A 24,402-nucleotide genomic window follows, 5' to 3' on the forward strand; every position below is an offset into this window, starting at 1 on the left:
CATCTGTTTCAACCATTGCATTCTCAGAATGTGGAAACTTTCAGTCCAAAAAAAAAAGGTAAGCAACCGATTTGAGAGGCAGAGCTGAAACCCACTTCTCCTCATTCCAGAGTCTATGCTCTTTCGCCCACCCCAGAGGGCCTCTGGATAAAGGTCCAAGACCAACTGTGAACGTACCTCTTGTTTGGTTTTGGTGGTATAACCCTGGACAGACTCTCTTGCCACCAGGCTTTCCAACGCGTCCTGGACGGTGCGTACCTTGTCCGACTGGATGTCCAGCTGCAGCGTGAAGAACGGCTGCAGGGTGGCAGATTCTTTTGAACTCTGCTGGTAAACCACAGACCTGAAAGTGGAAAACACACCGCATCTAAGAGCTCGCCTTCCCACTCTCTCTGAGGTTATATGCAGCAGGACAAGAGGAACAAACACTGCAAGCGAGATTATTCAGTATCACTGCCAGAAGACCAGAGAACAGAAATGCTAAAAACACACCGAAGAATTTTAAAATAATTCCACTCAATACCACCTCGAAAGAATTTCTAGCAACTCAATCCACCAGCTGAAAATTTTCCCAGCTTAATAGCTCTGGAAGAAGGCCTATTTCACCTTCCAAATGCCCCCCCTCCACTTTATTTAATGCACAGATTAGCAAAGGAGACAATCTTCCCAGAGTCAAAATGCTGACACTTTTTATCCTCTCAGGCGTCACAGCCTGTTGTAATAAAAAAGAGGAAACCCTGAGGTAAAAGGAATGATTTGGATAGCAATTCCCCTATGAAAACGACTTTACAAAGGAAGGGGAGCAGGGTGTGTGCGAAAGGAAAGTGGCCACCACCCTCAAGGAGGCGGCTGCCAGCTCAGCCTTGCTTCCTTAGTTGGGCGTTCACCTCACTTTTCTTTGTCCAAGTCTTTCTGAGTAAAAATTTGTGTTGGGCCCACGTCTCACGTAGCCTCAGCAAGGAGATGTTCCAGGAGTTCAACGTGGGATTGAACCTGAGTTCAATTGAAGCCTGAGTGCCCCAGTTTATACACGAATAAAAGGGGTGGACAAGTAGTCAGACTGCTGCGAAGGGCAGGTGAGCGGCTCTCTTGCCAGCTTTCCGTCTCACACACTGCTTTCCCGACACACGGCACAGGAAGCACCTCCAGGCTCCCTGTGAGGAGGAAGCCTTGAGGGGGCGGCCGTTCCCTTGGTTCCAGAGAGGAATAGTGGGAAAATATGGGAACAGCAGTAATGGGCCTGGACTTTACCAAAAGGGTGGACAAGGTGGAGAAAAGTGCTGGTCTTTTTGGGGTAACTGGAAAAGCACCAAAAGAGCATGAATTTGGGCTTCCCTGGTGCCGCAGTGGATGAGAGTCCACCTGCCGATGCAGGGAACGCGGGTTCGCGCCCCGGTCCAGGAAGATCCCACATGCCGCGGAGCGGCTGGGCCCGTGAGCCATGGCCGCTGAGCCTGTGCGTCCGGAGCCTGTGCTCCGCAATGGGAGAGGCCACAGCAGTGAGAGGCCCGCGTACCTCAAAAATAAAACAAAACAAAAGAGCGTGAATTTTAGGAGAAAACCTTTCCGTTGGTCTGAATAAAGAATAATGCTTGGGAGTTCCCTGGTGGTCCAGTGATTAGGATTCCGTGCTTCCACTGCTAGGGGCCTGGGTTCGATCCCTGGTCGGGGAAATAAGATCCCGCAGGCCACACACCATTAAGAATCATGCTCAATGGTGCCTACTACACACACAAAAGCAGCTCCTAAGTTACAAGGAGTAGTTCTGTATCTTTGCTTTATAGTTAAAAAAAAAAAAAAAATCAACACCCAATTTCAATGCAAAGGGCCTACAGAGGCTGAGGCTACAGGGCCATGAAGAGTCATCTGGGGCAAGCCAGAAATTTCTCCAAAGTGGATTCTGGTTTTTCCCACTGCTTATTCTCAAACACATCTGGGATCTTTGTGGCCTTGCAATCCGGCTGCTGTGCCATCCCACAAACACGGAGCCCTCGACACAGCCACTGGGCCGTGCCCTCGTTTCTCCCCCACCCTCAGTGAGCACCCCGAGGGGGACAACATCAGGCTGCTCGGCTAACAGAGTTAAGGGCGCAGACAGCCTCCTCTCACTGCTGGTCACCAAACTGGAGCCCCGCTTTCCTCTCCCAGAAGGGCCCTTCCCGAGGATCTGCATCTGGCGAGAACGAGCTGCAGCCACAGTGGTGGGGCTGGGCGTCGGGAGGCTGACACGAGCTCCACAACAGAAAGGGGCCTGCAAAGTCTAGCTCACAGCGAGGGCACAGAAATGACGGGTTCAGTGTCGTGTGACCAGCTTGGGAGGGGGTCGGGCACATGTCTGAGGATCTCATTAGCCTGTTGCAAGGTGCTCAACCTAAACTGTTTTAGAGCAGAGAGACTGAACTGACTTTCGATGCCTTGAAAAGGGTGTTACTTCTTGTTCTGGGATGACGAAAGGCTAAGAGGCTCACTAAAAAAACCAAAAACACACTCCTGTAGGTGAAGCTGCAAGGTCTTCAGAAGGAAATCATGCTATAATGCGGTCCTTTCAGACTCTGGATGAGTAAGGAGGTCCTCGGAGTCAGTGCAAGTTCTACTGAACTCCACATAATGGTGGTACTGAACGGCTCTAACGTAAATAAGTAAAAACCTTCTAGGGCTTCCCTGGTGGCGCAGTGGTTGAGAATCTGCCTGCTAATGCAGGGGACACGGGTTCGAGCCCTGGTCTGGGAAGATCCCACATTGCCGCGGAGCAACTAGGCCCGTGAGCCACAACTACTGAGCCTGCGCATCTGGAGCCTGTGCTCCACAACAAGAGAGGCCGCGACAGTGAGAGGCCCCCGCTTGCCACAACTAGAGAAAGCCCTCGCACAGAAATGAAGACCCAACACAGCCAAAATTAAATAAACAAATGTGGGTTAAAAAAAAAAAAAAAAAACTTTCTAGGACTCCATGAATGAGCAAAGGGCAGCCAGTTTGAGGGAACTGGGGCAGGGGAGGTGCCCAGGTACTCCAGAAGGCCACACGTCCTCCTCTGTGTACAAGCAGCTCCCTCTGCACTCTCTAAGCTTCCGAGCTCACCTGGCTCCCGTGCCTACAATTCCTCCAATCAGATACATGAATTTCTTCTCTTAACAAAACATGTATTTCCATTAACTTGTCTTTCTCTTCCTACCCGGCTGTTAGCAGCTGGACGGAGGGAATGTCAGTGTCACTGAGGGGTGGGGAGCCCCTAGGCAGACAGGCGGGGGGGGGGGGGGGCAGCACCCTCTGCAGGAAGCCGCCGTGGGTTGTGTGAGAGCCGTGGGGCCGGCAGGACAAGCGTCAGCAAGTCCAAGAACAGAGCGGGCACAGGGAGCAAAGGCAGACCACCCACAGTCCCAAATTTCTTAGGACAAATCTTACACCTCCCCCCTCCAGCAAAATGGCAAAACCCTGAAAAAGGCAAATGCTAAATTATTCCAGAAAAGCTTAAAACCTGATGTGGCCACCAAAAATGCCAGTGATGGGGGTCTGAACAAAATCCGCCTGGCGAGTGACCGAAGTCTTGTTTCGGGGGCCCACTTGCTCCCATTCGTCCTCACTTCCTTCGCCTGGCTCTTCTTGCTCGTCTTCGTTCACTGAGTGGCTTCTGGGTCCATTGGAAACAGTAAGTTCTGAAAAGCAGACTCTGCTTAGGCTACTATTTACACAAAGAGCAAAAAATAAAAGTTCTACATAAACCACCTCCACAGATTTGTCCACTGGAGCTTTAAAGTGAGATCAGGGTGTATTCTACACTGAGGACAAAAGCAATGTGTGCGATGCTACAGCATCTTCCTGCTGGTGTGACTGGCGACAGAAGATGCCGTGGGACACCCGGAGAAGAACTCAGGTGGGACGGGGAAGCCGACTCTACTGTGTAACTGCAGTCGGACTCCATCATTTGCGAAGGAACTCGGGTCATGTGGGAGAGCCACCCCTATCTCAGGAGACCCATGCTTTACCATTTGGGGTGAACTAAACTGCCATGTGCGACTTGATTTTGAATCCCTTGGGGGAAAATGTCATGGGGGGCTGGGGAAGGAGAAAGAGAGATCAATAAGGACGACACGGTAGCAACTGTGGAACCCAGTGGTTATGCAGGTAACCGACCTATTCTTTCAGTTTTTCTCTACGTGTAATCATTTTCCTAATTACAAATAGAAGGGGGAAAAGCAGAGGTTCTGGAAATACATTTATGTATTTGAAATATACAAACACAACATTCTCAATGGTACACAATAAGCAATGTAAAAGTAACTAGTTATCATAATGAGTAAATAAGTGATTTTTGAAGGGCGAATGACTGTTGGGGGGAAAGGCAGCTTACTATATGAGCATATATACAGCATTTGTTTAAGAATAATTCTTAAGACAATGTTCTACCCAATTCTGTAGCAAGCACACCATAACCTACTTTCATTATTTGGTGAGAGAAGTTTCTTCAGGTTCAGCATTTCCTCGTGAAGTCCATTTAGAATGAAGCCTAAGTACTCCTCAGCATCTTCTTGTCGACCCTGAGAAGGTCAAACAGGGTCATGTTAATCTTAACCAATTACTCTTCAACACCTGCACGGAATGTGTTACCTGCATATACAAACTATGCCTTCTCTTAAATTTTCAGTAAGATTTAACATAAAGTGTTTCTCAAAAATCACATGAATTTTTTTTTGGACAGTTAAGATGTGTGAAGTGGGGAAGATTGGGCGTGCGAGCGGGGGAGGATTAAATATCTCTAAGCAATAAAACAGGGATTTCTTTTTAATTTTGCTTTTCTGTATTTTCGAAATTTTCTACAATAAGTATACGTTACCTTTATAATAAAAAAGTTATTTTATAAGTTGCTTTTTTGTTTAAATGAAATAGAATGCACAACCCCGGGGGTTACCATTCACACTGCAAGTTGTAAAATTAGCAGCCCTGTATGTCTCCTTTTATTTTCGATGATGGGCAACCATAGGAGAAAGGACCCAAATTATACGTGAAAAACTCTATTGATTTAAAGACTTAGCTGCCTGCTTTACACATACACATCAGCACAACCATTCGCAGATGAATCACACAATATGGTCACACACTAGTTGTATAATCTTACATTGGTTTCATCTGATTATATAATGTATCATGATTGGTTCATATTTCGTTCTTTGGAGCATAACGGCGTGAGTGTTCCAAGGATCTGCAAATTCTTCTGCTTGCGGTCTCTGAGTAGATCTGTTTGCTCCAATGGAACCATAGCTGTGGACGGGGCTGTGTGGTGTGAGTGTGTCTGTGGGAAGGGCAGAGGCTGGCACAGCCCAAGACGCAGAAAAGAGTTAACAGTGCTGGGAAAGGCCTGCTTGCTGGGTTGGTCCTTGGCCGGCATCCGGGGACTTGGATTTCAGGAGGGCTCCCGCCATTCCAGGAACTGAAAAGGGAGCGCGCCCAATTGTGCCAACAGTGTGGTTTGTGCTGAGCACTGGCTCTCCCCCCAGGAGTCTGTGCGAGGCAGAGGGCAGGGTGCCTATGTGACCAGCCCCCAGCAAAACCCTAGGACACTGAGCTGCTGAGGAGCTTCCCTGGTGGACCACAAGCCACACAGCGGCCACAGTCTGCTGTGGGAGGAACTGAGTGCGTCCTGTGACTATGCCGGAGAGGAGTCTCGAGGTTTCCTGCAGACGCTGCCCGAGTCTTCACTCTGTGCTGATTTTGCTTTGTGTCCTTGGGCGGTACTGAATCCGAACTGAGGGTAACAGCTCCTGAGTCCCGTGAGGCCTTCTAGCGAATCCTCAACCCTGAGGGTGGTCCTGCAGACCCCAACAAGCCACAAGTAATGTAACTTCGAAAGCTGCGGGCTCTCAGAGCTGCTCAGCCACCAGAAGCATCCTGAGCTTTACCTCTGCTCCCCGAGCCGGGGCCCGCCCCTGGCTTCTACAGCATCCGTACGCTCATCTGTCTTAGTACTTCAAGTACTAACTCCCCTACTGGACGAGGCGCTCTTTGGAGCAGAGGGCACCGTTTACTCCATGCCCGCCTTCCTAACACTAGCAACACCCCCAAATCCTGAGCTTAACAGCAAAGGCTACGCCATGGGCACATGAAGAGCCCCTGGTGGTATGCTGCTGCAGTGCCCTGGTATTCCCTCTTCTTCGAAACAAAGGGGCTGCAAACAATACTACTTTAGTCAGTTTTAACACAATTTTCTTGAATATTTCCTAAAGAATTCCCCTTTTCTAGCATCATTTCAATTGCTTGTACTGACTCATCACGAACTCTTGTCGGGGAGGAAAGAAACGCTCCAGTTAACTGTGCAAAGGCTGCCCCTGATTTACCCTGAACGCCATCAGGGCCCTTTTCAAGACCTCCGTGGCCCTTGGCCCCATGCCTTCAGCAGCAAAGTGTATGATTAAAAATGACGGCCCCGAGGGAGCGTGGAGAAGATGCAGCACTCCTGAATGCCCCCGTCCCTGCTGCAGGGCAGTCCGTGTGGAAGTGAAGGAGCTAACTCCACTGCCAGGCTCTGCCACTTCTTAGCTGTGACCTTGGACAGTGACTTCCCTTTTCTCAAATAGAACAAGCAGACATTAATCACACTTTATTCACAGGGTTAAGTAAGTTAACGGATGGAACGAACTTACAGCAGTGGTTGGTCACAGTAAATGACACGAGTTGTCTCTGATTACCATCATTATCATCCCATACTCTAATTCATCCTAGCAACTGACTCCAGAGCAAGCCTAGATCCACTGAACACCCACTTAATCGCCGCAGTGCAAGCAGAGGGCAAGCACTGAATACGCAACAGGTAAGAAACAAGCTACGCAGCGGCAGCCCCAACCTTTTCGGACAGGCTCGACTTGATAACTGTCAGCAGTCTATAAATGTACGTGGGCTCAAAGGCAGCTCCCGGGCGGACGTCCCTCACGGCTTTATCCCCAGGAGCTGCAACGGAAACAGGACACAGATCTTTACAACTGAAGAAGTCTTAACATGACAAAAGGCATACTCATCACAACTCCCCCCAACACCCGCCCAATGCTGAGAACAGTATAGGTGTAGCAACCTGCATGTAAAGAGACATTTTCTTTCCAGCAAGCCTGAATTCCTCAAACTCAGTCACCTGACTTCACACCTCCCAAAATGTAATGGCATCGGAACCCTCGCTTTTACTCACCTTGTCTGGGCTTTGGAGGTACTGGCATATTAGTAAACTCATTCATTAGCCGAACACTAGACACGGGGGGGAAAAAATGTTTAGTACTTGTTTTTTAGAAGACATACTATTACTAAAAAGCCTTGATGGCTAAGTAGAATGTTACCTAGTATGAAGACAGCAAACTTTAGATAACCAATGCTGTAATAGCTAGTGAGCTCGTAAATCTTTTCTACGTAAGTTTTTGGTATATTTCAAGTGATATAATTTGGTAAACACTAAAATTTATTCAACTGAATCTAAAGAACACAGCTAAACCATGTTCCAATTCCATTTCTGGTTAACTTCCATAGAAAATCATGAACAGCACATTTAAAAAAAAATAGAATTACAGGATTCATTTGCAGGAGATCAAGAACTTTGCCATTTGAATCTAATTATCAGAGGGGGAAAGCCCACCCCTCAACACATTTTCAGCAGCTTACTTACAAGCTATCTATCATGGGTGTGGACGTACAAGGCCTTTGCACTTTTGAATACAGAGGAATGAACTTCATCAGGTGATACATCGGAGGGCAAGCAACCAGTGCCTGCAGTGTCTACATGATGGCAGTAAGGAAGCGTAAAGGAAATAAAACCGATGCTCCAAACTGGGGAAAGGCATGTAAAACACAAGAGCATATAAAACTACGCAAGCCAAGGACACGGAACGACTTAGATATGTAAACACAAAGGGGATAAACCAAATAATCCCGGGGATAACTGCCCTGTGACATCCAAGTCATTTATAAATAAGAACGGGATTCAACCAAGATAATCAAATCGATTAACACAGGATTTCCAGTTTAAGCGGTCACTCTGCCCTGTTATTCAGGACCATTTTAATGAGAAACTTGCCTGATTCTGTCCGTCACAGGTCAACAAATCATCTCTCTCTTTTTGGTCACGAATAGCCCAGTTAATAAGCAGTAAGAAATCGAGGTTTTGGATTCAAAATGTGGGGTAGACACCCCACAGAAGCGGAACTAAGTCGAATGTGCCCAAGGAAGAGGAAGCTGCAGAAAGCCAGCCTGGGGGACAGCCTCTGAGAAGGATACAGCATTAATGTAGCACCAGTTTCCTTTATTGATCAGCCCGCGGGGTTGCAATGACACTGGTTTATGAATCAGGGTTACGTTCTCCAGTAACTCTGAAAGAGGGAAGCACAGTGAAGACGTTAATGGCATCTCGTGAACAACTCTCACGCTCTGCCCTGGGAGGGGGACCCTGTTCAACAGAGCACACGTCACATCCAAAGCGAAGGCAGGCTGTTACAGCTTCGTTCCGTTCAACATCACATAATTATTTAATGATTAAAATTTTCAAAACTATTTCCCCCCAAACACTGATGACATTTATTTATCTTCCTGTGATAATATCACTAGGGAGCACAAAGACTGTTTTAATAAGAAACAGAAAGGGCTTAAAAAACGACGTAACAGTATTCGGGAACAGACTTAAAAGATACAGGCTCTTTTAACACTGACAGCCGGGCAGGCCTCCTCAATCAGACACCATCCAGAAAGGTGTTTCCGTGCAGGACCCGTCTCGTTCACGTCTGGATGCCCAGCACATCACAGTGGGTGTTCGGTGACTGTTCAGCAAGTGATGATCCCTCTGTTGGGGACAATTATCTCCTACTAACTGAACTGTATTTTCATCAGAAGTCCCACTCGGAATACTAAAATCCCTTACTCCATTTAGAAATAAGCTTCGTTATCCTCAGATTCACCTTTTGACATCACTCTTCCCCATAGTCTTAAAATAGCTGTAAATGCCATCTTTACAAAAGAATGCTTTAAATATTGGTAAGTAACTGGCCCTTTTTCTTTTTAGAAATGTTGTAACAAGGTCTCCCCACGTCCCTTACGAATCCTCTAACAGTGACAGCCACAATGTTTGGCTACCTTCTACTCTTGGCAAGTGCGTTACAACTTACAATGTTAACTCGCTGCGTTTAATCCTCAGGGATCCCAGAGTACCACCAACCATCCCGCTTTCACCAAAAGGAAACAGAGGCTCAGGGTTAACTCGCCTGCCTGTGACCTCACAGGAGCCAGGCAGCACAGTCGGTACCCAAATCCATGACTTGCGGCCACACGACACAGCCCCACCCGTAACTTTTAGGCTGTGTACTGGGGAGCACGCATTTGATATCAGCACCCACCACCCAAAGCATCACTCAAACAAAAGAAGCCTTTGTTCCCTAAAAACACAGTCGCACTGGCAGATGCCAGACTTAAGAATTAAATGAAGAAATTAATTTGCAAGATTCTAATGTCAACACACACACTCCCTCCCTCTCTCCTGTGAGGGTAAATGCCCTCTCGCCTCTAACTGAGGAAGCACAGAGAATAATTTCCCCACTTATTAAAAAGTGAAACATAAGCGACCCAAGAGAACCCATGGAATCTGCTCAGTTAGACTAAGCTTGCCAAGGTCCTCTTGTCTGTCTCACTACGGGGCACAGCGCTGGGCCTTCACGGAGGAACAGATCAGATACAGAACTGAACCACACGCCCACGTGACTGACACCCCGCACAGACACCGCTAGGAGCTCCATCTGTATTATTCATAATCGACCTAACAACCCTGTCAAAGAGACACCGTTAACATCCTCATTTCACAGGTGACAAAACTTAGGTCCAGAGGGGTTAGGGAACTGGTGCAGGGCACATGACTGCGCTGACCTACGAGCCTGGGTCCCAGAAGCCGGGCTCTTTGCTCTCAGGAGACAATGGACTCTGCTTTAAGGTCCTTTACTCTAAGGTTTCTGATACTAACTTTTCCCCACAAGCTGAAGATCTTCTTCTCACCGGGGATTTTTACATCCGTCTTTGAGCCATTTCATCACAACAGCCCATAATTTCCAATGTGTGTCACAGAATGGCAATTACTTCACACAGTTACTCTGCAAAACATCTGTGCATTTTCAAACAAGCATCAGTCCGCAATGAACACCCCATCAAGACACCTGTGAATCTTTGCCAGAGTACTTTTATATCTAAAAACAATATTAAGCTTTCACATAACCATACAACTCAAAACCAACTGCCTTCCTAACACAAGGACCTCTGATAAATGACATGCTGCAGCTGGCTAAGCTTTGCCTGGGCACCAGGACCTGCAGGTGCAGAGATGACTGAGCGGTGGCCCTGCTGTAGCAGGGCCTGCAGACCAGTGAAGAAGGGACCACACAGTGCAGGCTAAGCTGGGTGGGGGCAGTGGCGGGGATGCCCTGCCCTATCCAAGAACCGGAGAAACCTGAGGTGGCCAGGGGCCTGTGACAGCAGATGGTACCAGGAGAACGTCTCCAGCGTGGGGTGATGGTGCCTTCCACCCAGAGGAGAAATGCAACGGGACAAGCGGGTTCTTTCCTGCTTTGGGCAGGGATGAAGTAAGGAGTTCAGTTTTAAGAGTTTCAGAGGCTCAGATAAAAAGGTACGCGGAAGACACCAGTGAACAGTGCACTGACACTCACAGACCAGACCGTAACATATCTACACACACACACACACACACACACACACACACACACACACACACACACACACACGACCCTGCAGCTCGGGGCCTGAACTGCACATTCTGACAGCAGTGGGTCAGGAGCGGAACCCTGAGCGCCACCCAGGTCCAAGCGACAGGCTAAGGAGAATCCGTAACGGTGATCTAGAAGGACAGGGCGGCTGGAATCAGTAGTGGAAGCAGAAGCACGTTCGAGGGCCTCAAGGAGGAAAGCAAGAGTGGAGACCACTCGTGCAGGCTCCCCTGGCCAGGAGCCTGGCTGAGGAGTAAGACAAAAGAAGGGGGTCACTAAGGGGCTCCCAGGATCGCAGGAGGGAAGGAGCTAGGGAAGGGCAGACTCACCACAGTTTACGGTGGGGAAAGAAATGAAATAGCAACCTCAATTTTCTTGATGATACTGGAAGCAAAGTCTCCCGGGGTTGGGGGCAGGGGTGAAGATGGGAGGGGAAGTGGCTTGACAATATCAATTCCTGTTCAATACAGACACTGAAGGAAAACAGAAAGAAAATGATCAGGGGCAGGCATGCAAGATGTATCTGAAACTTCCCTTCCATGCATCTGTTTTAACAGACTCAAAAATAACTTTATACGTAGCTAAAAGTGCTTTGGATGCATATCCTGTTAAACTAAAAACAATCATTTATGACAGGCCAACTCCACTCTCGAAGAGGAAGCAAGGGGCTTCCCTGGTGGCGCAGTGGTTAAGAATGCACCTGCCAGCACAGCGGACGTGGGTTCGAGCCCTGGTCCAGGAAGATCCCACATGCCGCGGAGCAACTAGGCCCGTGCGCCACAACTACTGAGCCTGCGCCCTACAGCCCACAAGCCACAACTACTGAAGCCCACACGCCTAGAGCCCGTGCTCCGCAACAAAAGAATCCACCGCAATGAGAAGCCTGCACACCGCAACGAAGAGTAGCCCCTGCTCGCCGCAACTAGAGAAAGCCCGCGCACAGCAACAAAGACCCAACGCAGCCAAAAATAAATACATAAATAAATAAGTTTATATTTAAAAAAAGAGTTTGAGAGAACCAACACTTTTCAGTTCTCCAAAAAGAAATGTTTGCTTCAATTCCTTAAAATTAAGTTTTGAATATTTTGTGAGTATACAGTATATTAATAAAGTCACATTTCAAAAGGAATGAAAGGTTGTAAAAAATTAAGATTAAATATCTTATTGCCTAAGATTTTCTCTTAAAAACCAAACATCCACACAATTTAAATGTTCAGTTTTATAACACACTGTACATTGAGCGTTCCTCCCCCTGAAGAATTTCAAGGACCACAAACTGAGCCAGACGCTAACGTCTGACGGAGTCTGCCATGCGCAGCTCCTCTTCTCCCACCCAGTCAAGCAGCACCGGTGCAAAGACAAGGCTAATTCCTGTAAACAATCTCCATTCCTGTTACTGAATGCTCCTAAAATAAATGAGTCTTACTGCTGTATTTCAGAAGTCAATATTCATGAATGCAGACAAGCGAGTATGAATACTGCTTTTAATTTTTTGGTATAACAGTTGGCTCTATTTAATTAAGTTCCTTTTATAATAACATCATCACCGTTTCCATTTAGATTTTGCTGAAGTCCAATGAGCATTGAAGGGCAGCCAAAGAAGAGAGAGAGTGGGGTATTTCCTGAGGTTGAACCGTTAAATCTGACCTATGGTCCCAAGTCATCACTGTTGGTTTTCTATTTTACTTTCTTTTAGGGCAAATTATCAGAAGTTGACTGTAGTAACAAACCTTCCCCCCAGAGGCCTTCTTTTCAATCCATTGTTCTTGGTATAATTTACTACTCAGATCTGTTTAGACAGTAACTTTACGAAGGTGGCCTCCTCAAACCATCTTTTCCACAGTAGTTGGCAGGGTTGCCCCGGAATGATGTTATAGGCATGGCACAAAATGCCAGAATGACTGCGTATCACATAAAAGATATGAAACTGAAACCATTATCTTCATCTTCGTAACAGCTCAAACACTGACGTATACAGTAGCCCGCATACATGACCCCAAATCACTCAAATGAAATGATCCATAAACGCAATGGCAATACTGGCACTGTAAACTTTTAAGTCCATATAAACTAGGGTTATTCTTATATTTTTATGCATCAAATTCTGTTTTCCTAAAATTAGCATTTAGGTCATATTATCATTTAAAATCCATGAAAACGCAAGCTGCAGAACTTTCACTGATTCTTAAGGCTCAATAACCGGCTCGTAATTGACATTCTGATGCTGCCGACCTGCTTTTCTGTCATCTTCCTAACTGTCCAGAACATTCTCCAAGTGTTCTTCTTTTCCTCATTACGTCACTTTGGAAGAACACACGCTATCTTGGTTACCTCATCAGGTGGAGGACAGCAAAGTCACCAAAATGTACCACTACCCATTGGCTATAGATCAACTTATGTTCTGTAAGTGGAGGAGTGTCCATTTAGTTCTTTAAAAGAGACATGACAGAAATATTAGCAAGGACATACACCTATCAAGTTAGACATGGACTGAACTCTCACCCCACAAGTGTGACTTCTGCAAACAGGTGCTGGACCTCCTCAGCTCAGGGCCTGCTGCATGGTCACTGCCTGTGCTGCTTCGGAGAATTTGAAGAGAAAATGCAAAATGTTGGAGAATTATTTCCCAAGAACAGGGAAAGTGTTGAATATAAATGTGATTTATAAACCACTAAAACAAAGATCAATCAGGGTATATGTTTGTTTACAATAAATACAGACCCAGGAACTCATTTTTCTGAGCAGATCCAACTTGTAGTGATTTTGTTGCTCTCTCCAGCAACAATTTTTAGGTATAAAACTGTGCAAAATCATCTATTAAGTGTGTTTTACCAAAATTCATAATAAATGACATTACTAGATACCTCAATTCCCCCACAGAATAGAATTTTTTCTAAGCTTTCTACGACCTCAGTTTACCTAGTTCTCTTACACTGGAATTTTAACTCCTTCTATTTGGGCATTTGGCCTAGTCTCTCTCCTCGCCCACCATTATTTACACTCCTTTAAAACAAAATACACTGATGCAAAACATAAAATACAAAACAGCTCTATTTGTGATTCGAAAGCATTTGATACAATTTAGGTTTGGGATAGGACAAGTGATCCTCAGTAAAAAACCAGGAAGAGTGTAATGTTCATCACAAGGATATGTTTCATTTCAAACTCTGACCCTGAGCTAATGGAGGGAGCACAGGCAGAGATCACTCCTACTTTTCTGGTATTTGTCATACTTACTCTCCAACAGGGGTGTGCCTCAAGTTTTGCAACTGCTTTCAATACAAGCTATAAGAATTAAGATTTTCAAGTTTCTTCTGCTCACCTCCTAGCTCAGTTATTCCTACTGGAAAATGGCATATATCCCCTCGCAGACACAAACCACTCACTGAAACACGGACCCCGCGGGCCTCTTGTGCAGGTTCATACTCCCCGCGAGGTTAGGGAAGGCATTTGGTGCTTCAGTGTAAGTGCTCTTCCCTTCCATCTCCTTCTTAAGTAAGAGTTTACACTTAAGAAAAACAGCAAATGAAAAAAAAAATGTTGACAAATGACACCAAGAAGACGGCCTTGCCACCAAAAAGGTAAAAGCAGAAGCCATTACAGCAATGGGTAAACAGACCGTGGGTAACGGTAACCCAGTTACCATGGGTCACTGAAAGCTGGCTGTTTCATTTCAAAAGGCTTTATGTGATTCTAATTCTTTGTTTACAGTTGATTTGTGTTTCACTTGCGGTTATACAGAAACTATTTGGCATTTGTTAAGCACAGACTTAAGGACAGGGCAGACGATCCAGAAATGCAGACATCCAGAATAAACGGCCCTGGGGTCAGAAACTGGCTGTGGAGACTGATATTACTCTAAGAACTCAAAAAAGACTGATCTTATCTGAACGGCTGTTCCCTCCTCTTTCTTTCCCAAAAGTCAATAAATATAATGATAAACACAAAAATTATTCTCTCAGTAGAACCACTTAGACGCTAATGCAAGTCAAATTCTATGATAACCAACATCAACAGATCTTTTAATGGAGCTAGAATTTCACACAGTTAAATACCGCTTAAAGTAAGTGGGCCTACGCTTAAAAGCGTGCCCATTTAGGGGGAGTCTGTGGTAGTGATCTGTACAGTAAACTGAACCTACCTTACCGTTTTTATAAAGTAAAACCTCTCAGGAGGAGAATGTGACAGAAGAAAAAATTCCAAGCAATCCTCTTTACCTAAGCTCGGTATGATTCCAAGAGTGACGACTATCACTGCATTATTTCACAACATGAAATACTGAAAACTGTCAGCTACTACACTGTATATTTCTAAGGTTCGATAACCAGGCTCAAAAGAATGAAGTATTTTAAAAGGAACCACACTTCTGCTCAGATAATTAAAACATCTTTACAACTGACCTAATCAAAAATAGAATTAAGAAAATAAACGGGGGTCCCCCCACAGCAATGGAGGAACACACTGCATCAACTCAAAAATGATTAAATTGTAGCAACACTCTCCATTAATACAAATAACTAAGAGCCTCTACTTTTACATCATTTTAATTTACTTTACTTTTTTTGTTGTTGTTGGCCGTGCCGTGGGGCTTGCAGGGTCTTAGTTCCCCGACCAGGGAACCCAGGCCCCAGCAGTGAAAGCGCCTAACCACTGGACCACCAGGGAATTCCCTTCACAGTGTTTTAGAAAGCAGGTTAACGTTAGATTTTAGCAGGTCAACTAGATTTTAACATACACGGCAAACTACGCATCAAACCACATTTAAAGTCATATGACTAGAATGCTTTAAAACGTTTAAAGTGAATCTTTTCTTTCTTATTTTAAATAAAGAATGAGAAAATTTCACAGGAATGGGAGGTTTTTCCTTTGTGAAGCAATTTTTAGGAACAGAAATACAATTACAATGCCTTCTGACTAAACTCAGAACGCACGTTTTTAAAAGCGTCACACCACGTATCTCTCATTACAGACTAAAAATAAACTTTTAACTTAATGATCTATTCAAAGGCTTTTACTCCCCTTTCCTGACCTTGACAGCTTTCCCTTGCAATGCACACATTTTAATAATAATAAAACATTAATAGCATTTTAATATTTATAATAAAAAATTCACCCAAATAACCTAAAAGTTATCACTTTAAAGCCCAAAATGGTGATTCATCTATCAATTAACTTCTCATTTTAAGAGAACTCCAGATACCTAGATTATTCAAAATAATGTATTCTGTATAAGGAATAAAATGCTCATTAAAAAAGATTTTTAGGGCTTCCCTGGTGGCGCAGTGGTTGAGAGTCCGCCTGCTGATGCAGGGGACGTGGGTTCGTGCCCCGGTCCGGGAAGATCCCACATGCTGTGGAGCGGCTGGGCCCGTGAACCATGGCCGCTGGGCCTGCGCGTCTGGAGCCTGTTGCTCCGCAGCGGGAGAGGCCACAGCAGTGAGAGGCCCGCGTACCGCAAAAAAAAAAAAAAAAACCGGAAAAAAAGAAGATTTTTAAGTATTGCTTGCTGTCAACTTACTGCCATCAAAAGGATGTGTTTTGTATCTGATGGAATTCTGGCCATTCATAAAAGGGTATGCATTTTGCATCTTGCTACTGCTTTCCCCCTCATCCTGGTAATGAATGCTGTCAGGCATACCAAAATGTGATATCAGCAAACATCACGTAAAGCCTAAGTGAGGCAGCTAATTTTAACTCGGCTCAGGGGCAAAAACCTGAAAAGGTGGTTACTAGTAAACTCCTCGGTACAATGAAACCTGAAGAGCAGCCCCGGCTTCTTAGACGTATATAAACAGACACGGCTCCTCTGTTCCTGACTTTCTACTTTAACTTTAAAAATCACAAGTCATGCAGCTTTATAGTTTTACTGTGAACTGGTCCTACTTCTGAGCCTCAGCACGTCGAATAAAACATTAACTTTACGGCAAACTGTTACCGTTTTTCTCATCTTGTCAAGAGTTGGCCTTGGTGTGCTAAAACTGAGTAAAATCCATTTACTCCATCCACAATAGGCATTAAAAAGCAAAAAACCCCAATACTTTCTTATATCCTGAGAAATAAAGAAACAATGCAAAGTGAGTCCAAATCAGGGATTATGACACCAAAGGTACACAACAGCTGGAACACAGATGGGGCTGTCTATTACAGTCACACAATGGAGCACAGTCACTTGATCAAAAGGCGAGAAATGGAAATGTAATTCGTCAATAGGAAAGGACTGGTAAAAAAGTGGTAATGGACATGGATTTTCCACTTAACATAAAGGTACGACACCCCCTCCTCACCCCATTTTGCTCATATACCATTATACTTGTAGTAAAATTTAAGGTACAGGCATTATTCAGAAATTCCTCTTAACACACGGGTAATCAATCTACTACAGCTGTGGGCAACAACATACCAGCAAAGCTTTTAGCCCAGCCTGTCTGCTCCCATCTTGGCTTCACACTTGTATCTTTTGAACTATACCTGCAATCTTTATGGCTACAGGATCTTCTGAAACTGGAACCAGCCCTTCCTTGACTTCGGCCTGCTTTTCAGAAACCAGGGAAGATGTGGCAGGAGGGGAATACTTAGCTTCCATGGAAACCACAGGCGAGGGGGCGGCGCAGGAGGAAGGGGGCTTAGAACCATGGAAAAGACTGGCCCACGACTTGGCGGGCTGACTGTGACCGGCAGGGGCGGTGGCCGCTGCAGAGGCCGCGGCGTCCGCAGGAGGGGCGCCGCTCTCGGCCCTGGCGGGCTCCGAGTCCGAGCTCTCCACAGTGTGCAACTCCACCCCGTTGGCAGCCGTGCCCTCACCCAAGGATTCAAGTATTTGTCCGTTAGTGACTCCAAGGTTCTCAGTAGTATCGGTCCCAACGGCAGGCTGAGCCACAGCTGTCCTCAACAGGGTGTCCCTGCTGGCCTCTGCAGGGAGGCGAGAGGGCTCCAAGTTGGCCCCGGGGCAGCCCTCAGGCTGCCCTGCAGTCCTGGCCCCGCTGTCAAGGGCTCCGGGGAAAGAACCAGCAGGCACGGCGTCGCTGACGAAGTCCGTGGGGTCCTGGGGGCTGCCCCAAGTCCTGGGCGTCCCCATTGGGAGCACATCACCCATCGAGTCCACATCCTCCGTGCCTACACTGCTGGGGACTGCTGGGCCGGCGTGGCCATTGACCAGGGCTTCTGTGGAAGGACCACCCTCGCCGCCGTCTTTCAAGTAACTGTAATATCCAGGGGGGCGTTTTTTCTTCTTTTTACGCTCCCTTTGTCCAAGACCACCCGAGACGCCATCGTTCTCTAAAACTTCCGCCTCCACGTTAGAGCTGCCATCCAGGGCGAGGGCAGAGCCTGGGTACTGGCAGTCAGCTGAGCTGGAGTTCACTTCTTTATCGATGTCATTGGGGATCTTTTTGGAAGTTGTGCAACTAAGGATAAATTCAGGGGCCTGAGGATTCAATGTGCTTGAAATACTGTAGTTGGGAGTTCTCAGCAAAGTGTCATTGGGTTCAATTACTTCATTAACACCAAATTCAATTCTCTGACAGTCCTGCCCTGTTTAGAAAGAAAATGATCAGTAAACATCCCATTAGTTAAGAACACAGCTATACAAACTATAAAAGTCTCAGTAATTATGCCTTTTTGAAAATGAAACCTAGTCTTGTAGTAATTAACGAAGCTATGACATTTAATTTCTGTGAATAAATAATTTGCTGAAATAAATAACTACAAAATTATATTTAACCTGGGGATATGAAATACAGAAGCCTGTATTTATTTTCCACTCTCAGGGTAGCTAAGGGAGACTTTCAGAAGGTAGAAATTAAAACAAAATTATAATAGAAAGCAAATAATATTCTGCCTATCTAAACACATCCCTCAATAATGATATCTGACTTTACTAGCGAACTCTGTAAGCGTGAGACTAGGGCATATGTATCTTGGAAAACTGAATTTTAAAAAACCAAGATGACTAACATGGGGACTTAAAAATCAATGCTATATATATATATATATATGGCTTCTCTAATTCGTGTAATTTAGTAATTCCAAAAATATGAATCACACAAAAGCACTCTTTCAAATTATCCATCTCCCGGATCTTCTCTACTGACAACCTTAACTGAAGTCCAAAAATGGCCTTACATGAGTGCATGTGAATTCTACTAAATTAATTCATACTAGATTAACTCCATGGGTAATGAAGGTACTTCCAAAAATCCCAAAAAGATAAAGTTAGGACTGCAAACCTTTAAAAATCTCCTTGCAATCCTTCAATTACTTTCTCCCCACTGACAACCACCTACATATTCTATCCATTCTAACATGGACATTTTTCCATAGGCCACATCTCAGAAATTAGGTTGAGTTTCAGAATCACCTGAGTCTTTCAATAGACACCAAGCACCAATGTCATCTTACATCTGATGAAATAGTTATACATTTAGAAGTTAAGGAAAGGACACGTGCTTTTTAACTCATTTTTCGTGCATAACTGAAGATTTCTCCAAGTCTAGAACAAGAGACACACTTTTTTTCCAAGGTATGTATTTCAAGGAAAAAAAAAATCACCATACCAAAATAATCATATTCTGTTAACAAAACTGAATATATTTTACTTTGGAAGTCTTTTTAGAGAAGAAAAAACAGCCCCACAGAGGGGCCAGGGCCCTAAACAGTTTCCTAATTCTCCATCTGTTTTGATATCACATGCCCTGGGGGTAGGGGGAATACAACAGCCTGACAAACAAAAAGTTCCTGAAAAAAGAATACTAATGATGGTTATGCCTAACAGCAGGCTTTACTATAAAGCCGCCGATAGGACAATTTGAATCCTTTGGCCCCTGAGAGCTGATCTGCTGTTTCCTTATTTTGAAAACAATCACCACAGAGAAATTAATTTCTCTATTACTATACCCAAAAGTGAACTGTCCAGTCTACTTCCAGATATCCCCTATCCTGTGAGGTTTCAAGGGTACAATGCTGCTAAGTGGACTGAGATGGGTGTACGTGAAGAAGTGAAGGACACTCGGCATGAGGAGGCTGCCCTCTGAAGACTGTGATGTACTTTGTGAATCACGCTAAAAATTAGCATGTGCTGTACCATGCAGTGCGTGCCAGATTTTGATTATTTCCGATAGAGACAGTGCCTTCCACATCTCAATTCTTAATCTTATCGTATCATACAACATTCTAGAATGTGATGTGACATTAATGGAACCATTTCAATATGCTACAGTTGTCATCAAAACATTTACCCAACAAAGTATCTGATCACATCCCTGGAAGTCCGATTCCTACCCAGAACAGTTCCTTTTCCTATTCAGGAACACTGGTCGTGGACACACACGTGCACTGCCCTCCAGGGCAGAGAGGTCAGGACAAGGCCCAAGCTGTCAGGCCAGAAGAGTGGTGGAAGGCCTGGAAGCTCCTGAGCACTCGGGTCACGCAGCCAGTGGAGTTGTTGAGGGAAGGAAAACCAGCTCAAATAAAACAATTACATCCTAACACATCACTTCTCAAAGTCTGCGCACCGTAGCACACACGGTACCGTGGCCTGGGGTGCCCGGATGGGGTCCCGGAGTCTGCGATGTTCAGAGGCCCCCAGGAGATTCTCATGCCCAGGTCGGTCTGAGAGCTACTGCTTAAGTGGCTTCCTCGGCTGATTTCTCCGATCAACTCTTAGTGAGTCAACTCAACAATCACGGAGCACCTAGCTATGTGCAAAGCGCTTATTATCGGGGAGGGGGGTGGGGTACAGAGGTAAGGCAAGGTCTCTGCCTCAAGGAGTTACATCTACTAGGGAGACAAACATTTAAGACGGGAGATGACCATGCAGAGGGTGGGTAAGATGAGGCCTCACAGCTTTACAAAAAGAATGCTTCCTGACACAGGGAAGAGAGATCTACTTCGATCAGGAGCTAGAGAGAGGTCAGTGGAGTCGACAGGATAACTGGATGGGGTGGGTGGTGAGAGGTAGGGGCTATTTCCCTCTTTGGGAACTGACTTAAAAAGGCAGGAGTATAAAAGGCACGCTGTGCAGGGGCCCCCGCCAAGAGCGTGAGTCGCTGGCTATGGTGGGCAATAGAACAAATCCCTCTAAAGTGTTCATCCAAAACCATCCTGAGGGCTTCCCTGGTGGCGCACTGGTTGAGAGTCCGCCTGCTGATGCAGGGGACACGGGTTCGTGCCCCGGTCCGGGAAGATCCCACGTGCCGCGGAGCAGCTGGGCCCGTGAGCCATGGCCGCTGAGCCTGCGCGTCCGGAGCCTGTGCTCCGCAAAGGGAGAGGCCACAACAGTGAGAGGCCCACGTACCGCAAAACAAACAAAAAAAACATCCTGAGAGTCTACAGCACGGCAGATACTATACTGTGCAGCTGCTAAACGCAGAAACGGATGAACTGTGGTCTCTGCCACCCACAGCTGAACTCAGCCTAAAGAGGGAGGCAGAGTGAGCTAGCACTGCAGGAGAAACAAAAGTAACGGAAACAGAGCAGAAAAGGCCTTGGAGAAAAGGGGCCTTTAAGCTGGCCTGTCACTAACAGTGTGAGCAGCCGTGATTTTGGAGGGTTAAAAGATGGACTTGAGAAGAGAGAGGAGAGAATGGAGAAAAAGAAACAAGAAGGGGCTTCCCTGGTGGCGCAGTGGTTAAGAATCCACCTGCCAATGCAGGGGACACGGGTTCAAGCCCTGCTCCGGGAAGATCCTACATGCCATGGAGCAACTAAGCCCGTGTGCCACAACTACTGAGCCTGCGCTCTAGAGCTCGTGAGCCACAACTACTGAGCCCACACGCCACAACTACTGGAGCCCGTGCACCTAGAGCCCACAACAAGAGAAGCCACCGTAACGAGAAGCCCGCCCACAGCAATGAAGGGTAGCCCCGCTCGCTGCACCTAGAGAAAGCCCACGCACAGCAACAAAGACCCAACGCAGCCAAAAATAATTTTAAAAAAAGTCAAGAAGCGTAACTGAGCAAGGATGCCAGCCTAGAAGGAGGGATGTGGCGAGAGAGAGAGAGAGAGAGAGAGAGAGAGAGAGAGAGAGAGAGAGAGAGAGAGAGAGGGAAGAAGGAAATGGATTAGAGGCGAATGACATTAGAACACTGGGGGGTCAGACGAGGGGAGGAGGGGGAGGTGCAGCCTCCATCTCCAGCCTAAGCGACTGGGAGGATGGTGAGGCCACTACCTGGACCAGGACGGAAGGACTATTATGACAGGGAAAATAATGAGATATCTGTTAAGCACTGAGTAAACACCTGTGGCACACCTCCTATGCGCCAAGTACACGAAGATAGGGAGAACCTCAACCCACAGATAACAAAGCCAGTCTGGAGGCTGGGCGGCGCTGCAAGGGCATGTGGGTCCCTGGAGCATCGCTTAGTTTACTGTCGTCCTAAGCAATCATTGGAACTGTCCTCTCCCTATGCTCCTTACAAAGTTGCTAATAATTTTAGATATAATCACTTTCTCGTTTTACTATAGACAGAAAGTTTACATAGTCTTTTCAGGGTTTATATTTAAATCTAAACTATAATAAAACCCTTTCATAGGTCAGACAAGGCTAAAGAAACAGGGAACCAAATCCCTGCTCTCAAAGAAAAGGTTAGGCTTTTAGCTTCTCCAAGGCCAGCGAGAACCTTTAACACGATGCAAACTGAAAAATGGGCTAACGGGTTTGACGTGTGCAAGGCCCCTGCTGTTAGTAACACTGGGAACTTAAATAATACGAAAGGGCTGCATCTCAACAACGGCCATCTCCACTGATCAGCTCAGTGTCTGGGACAGAGGCAATCAATCAATCAATAACAACAGGCCAAGAGGTGAAGAGCTCACCTGAATTCCCAAGAGCCTTGGTGACATAAACACAGACTGCAGGACAACAGACCTGAGCTGCCACTGAACCAGGCAGAAAGCACGTGCTCAGAGAATCGCCAGCTCTGGACCCAGCAGCCAGCGCATCCAGAGAGAAAGCTCACTTCAGAACCTTTGCAAAGAGCTTTGGCTATGAAGGAATATGTATCTGTGTCACTGAGGACTGTTAGGAGAAAACAGAAATGAGCAACTGTTTCCTTAACTCACCTTTGCACGTCCGGCACTCTGAAGCACAGAAAGTGGTTCGGTGATTAAATCTGCTACAGCTCACAGCAAAAACAGCAAGCGATAAGGGAACGCTTATCCAAAAGGTATGGACCAACAGAACACCACTTCCAGGGAGCCTGCCCACCCCGCACGCACGTCAGGGAATGAAGGAGAGCTCAAGCTTACCATCGGGTAGCTCACCAGCGGCCTGTGCGCCACACAGAACTGCTCCACCGTACGGAGGAAGCTGCACAGGGAACCGGAAAACAAACTTTAATTCAACCAATCGTTAAAACAATAGCAAAACATGCTATTTCATTAAAGCAACCTTCATTAAAACACTTTATCCATGCAACTTCTCGTGACATTTTAACAAAATAACACAGACTGAGAGACAGTAAGATTAAACATCTTCATTTTAAAACACCATTGGAATGCTTTCAAACATTTATTGTTAATAAACAGATTCTAAAATGAGGCAAAAAATAAAAATGGGCTCCAATGGACATGTCAATCCACTACAATAAAAGGCTCAGGACACACCCTTCATTTCACAGGAGTTGCAGACTGCCCACCAATGCAACAGTGCTTGTCTTTCTCCATCCGCTAGTAAAGGGTCTTCGTGACCATCTGCGCTTGACGTTCACCATCACTACATGTCCACTCAGCCAGAGGCAGGAACCAGGCCCAGGGGCAGAGAGTGGACAAAGCCCCTGAGAAGGAAAAGCCTGGGAATCGTGGCTCCCTTTTTAACAGGAGGCCTTAGATAACGGAATTAACGGCTAGTGATCACATTCCTTGTTTGGAAGAGAGAAAGCAAAACAGCAGGTGTCTGAGCTCTTTGTAAATGCAGGAAGGTATCATGAGTATACCAAAATGTTCCTTCCTAGCTATTCCATAATACTTAGAGGAGTTACAAATGTTTCAAATGGATATGTTTGAGATGAGAAAGTTTAGGATGGGAAGAGGTAAGGCAAGTGGACAGATAATTGCTACCTGAAAGCAGAACAAAAGAACAAAACAATTATCGATACATCCTAACACAGAACTTCTCGAAGTCTGCACACTGCAGCACACACAGTACAATGGCCTCGGGTGCCTGGATGGGGTGCCGGAGTCTGCGATGTTCAGAGCACCCGTGAGATTCTCATGCCCACGACTGTCTGCGAACTACTGAAGTGGCTTTCTCAGCTGCTTTCTGCAGTCAAACTTACTAAGTCAATTCAACAATCACAGGATAAAAGTTCTCGCCTGAGAGAATTAATGACAAATAAGAAGCTAAGAAAACAAAGGCAGATTTGAAAGGAACTGACCGCTTTCTGGACTTGAGAGCAGCACAAGTTTCCACCACACGGGGGCACCCCAGCATTCATCACAGCAAAGCCCAGGTGGGCTGCACTTGGCCTGGCACCTGCAGTGCAAGACCATTCCACATAACATCCAAACGCTCACACCCGGTGCCCCAGCATTTACCGCTGGCATGGACACACAGAGCAGAAAGGTGCGTCTGGGGAAGCCACAAATCAGGGTAGTGTCACTCGGCAGTCACGCAGGACATTTAGCAAACGCCCATACACAGAACTGCCTTTTTGCTTCCATCAGTGATACTAGGGTGCCC

At 46.1% G+C, this 24,402-nt stretch overlaps 1 protein-coding gene across 4 annotated transcripts in view; it reads right to left on the minus strand.

Annotated features, from left to right (window-relative positions):
* The window catches only part of USP10 (ubiquitin specific peptidase 10), an 88,528-nt gene that overhangs the window by 26,938 nt on the left and 37,188 nt on the right, over positions 1-24,402 (minus strand). For 2 of the 4 annotated variants that reach the window (XM_033406350.2, XM_033406349.1), the window contains exons 3-11: positions 22,971-23,031; positions 17,196-18,257; positions 8,248-8,339; positions 7,640-7,749; positions 7,172-7,227; positions 6,836-6,939; positions 4,436-4,535; positions 3,476-3,653; positions 178-343 (exon numbers count right to left, since the gene is read on the minus strand). In XM_033406350.2, the coding sequence (XP_033262241.1) occupies positions 178-343; positions 3,476-3,653; positions 4,436-4,535; positions 6,836-6,939; positions 7,172-7,227; positions 7,640-7,749; positions 8,248-8,339; positions 17,196-18,257; positions 22,971-23,031 (1,929 nt within the window). The remainder of the gene's footprint in view (positions 1-177; positions 344-3,475; positions 3,654-4,435; positions 4,536-6,835; positions 6,940-7,171; positions 7,228-7,639; positions 7,750-8,247; positions 8,340-17,195; positions 18,258-22,970; positions 23,032-24,402) is intronic. The other 2 variants (XR_004477023.2, XM_033406351.2) reach the window with 2 other exon arrangements.

This window comes from Orcinus orca, chromosome 20, assembly GCF_937001465.1.
Source record: "Orcinus orca chromosome 20, mOrcOrc1.1, whole genome shotgun sequence".
Lineage (NCBI taxonomy): Eukaryota > Metazoa > Chordata > Mammalia > Artiodactyla > Delphinidae > Orcinus > Orcinus orca.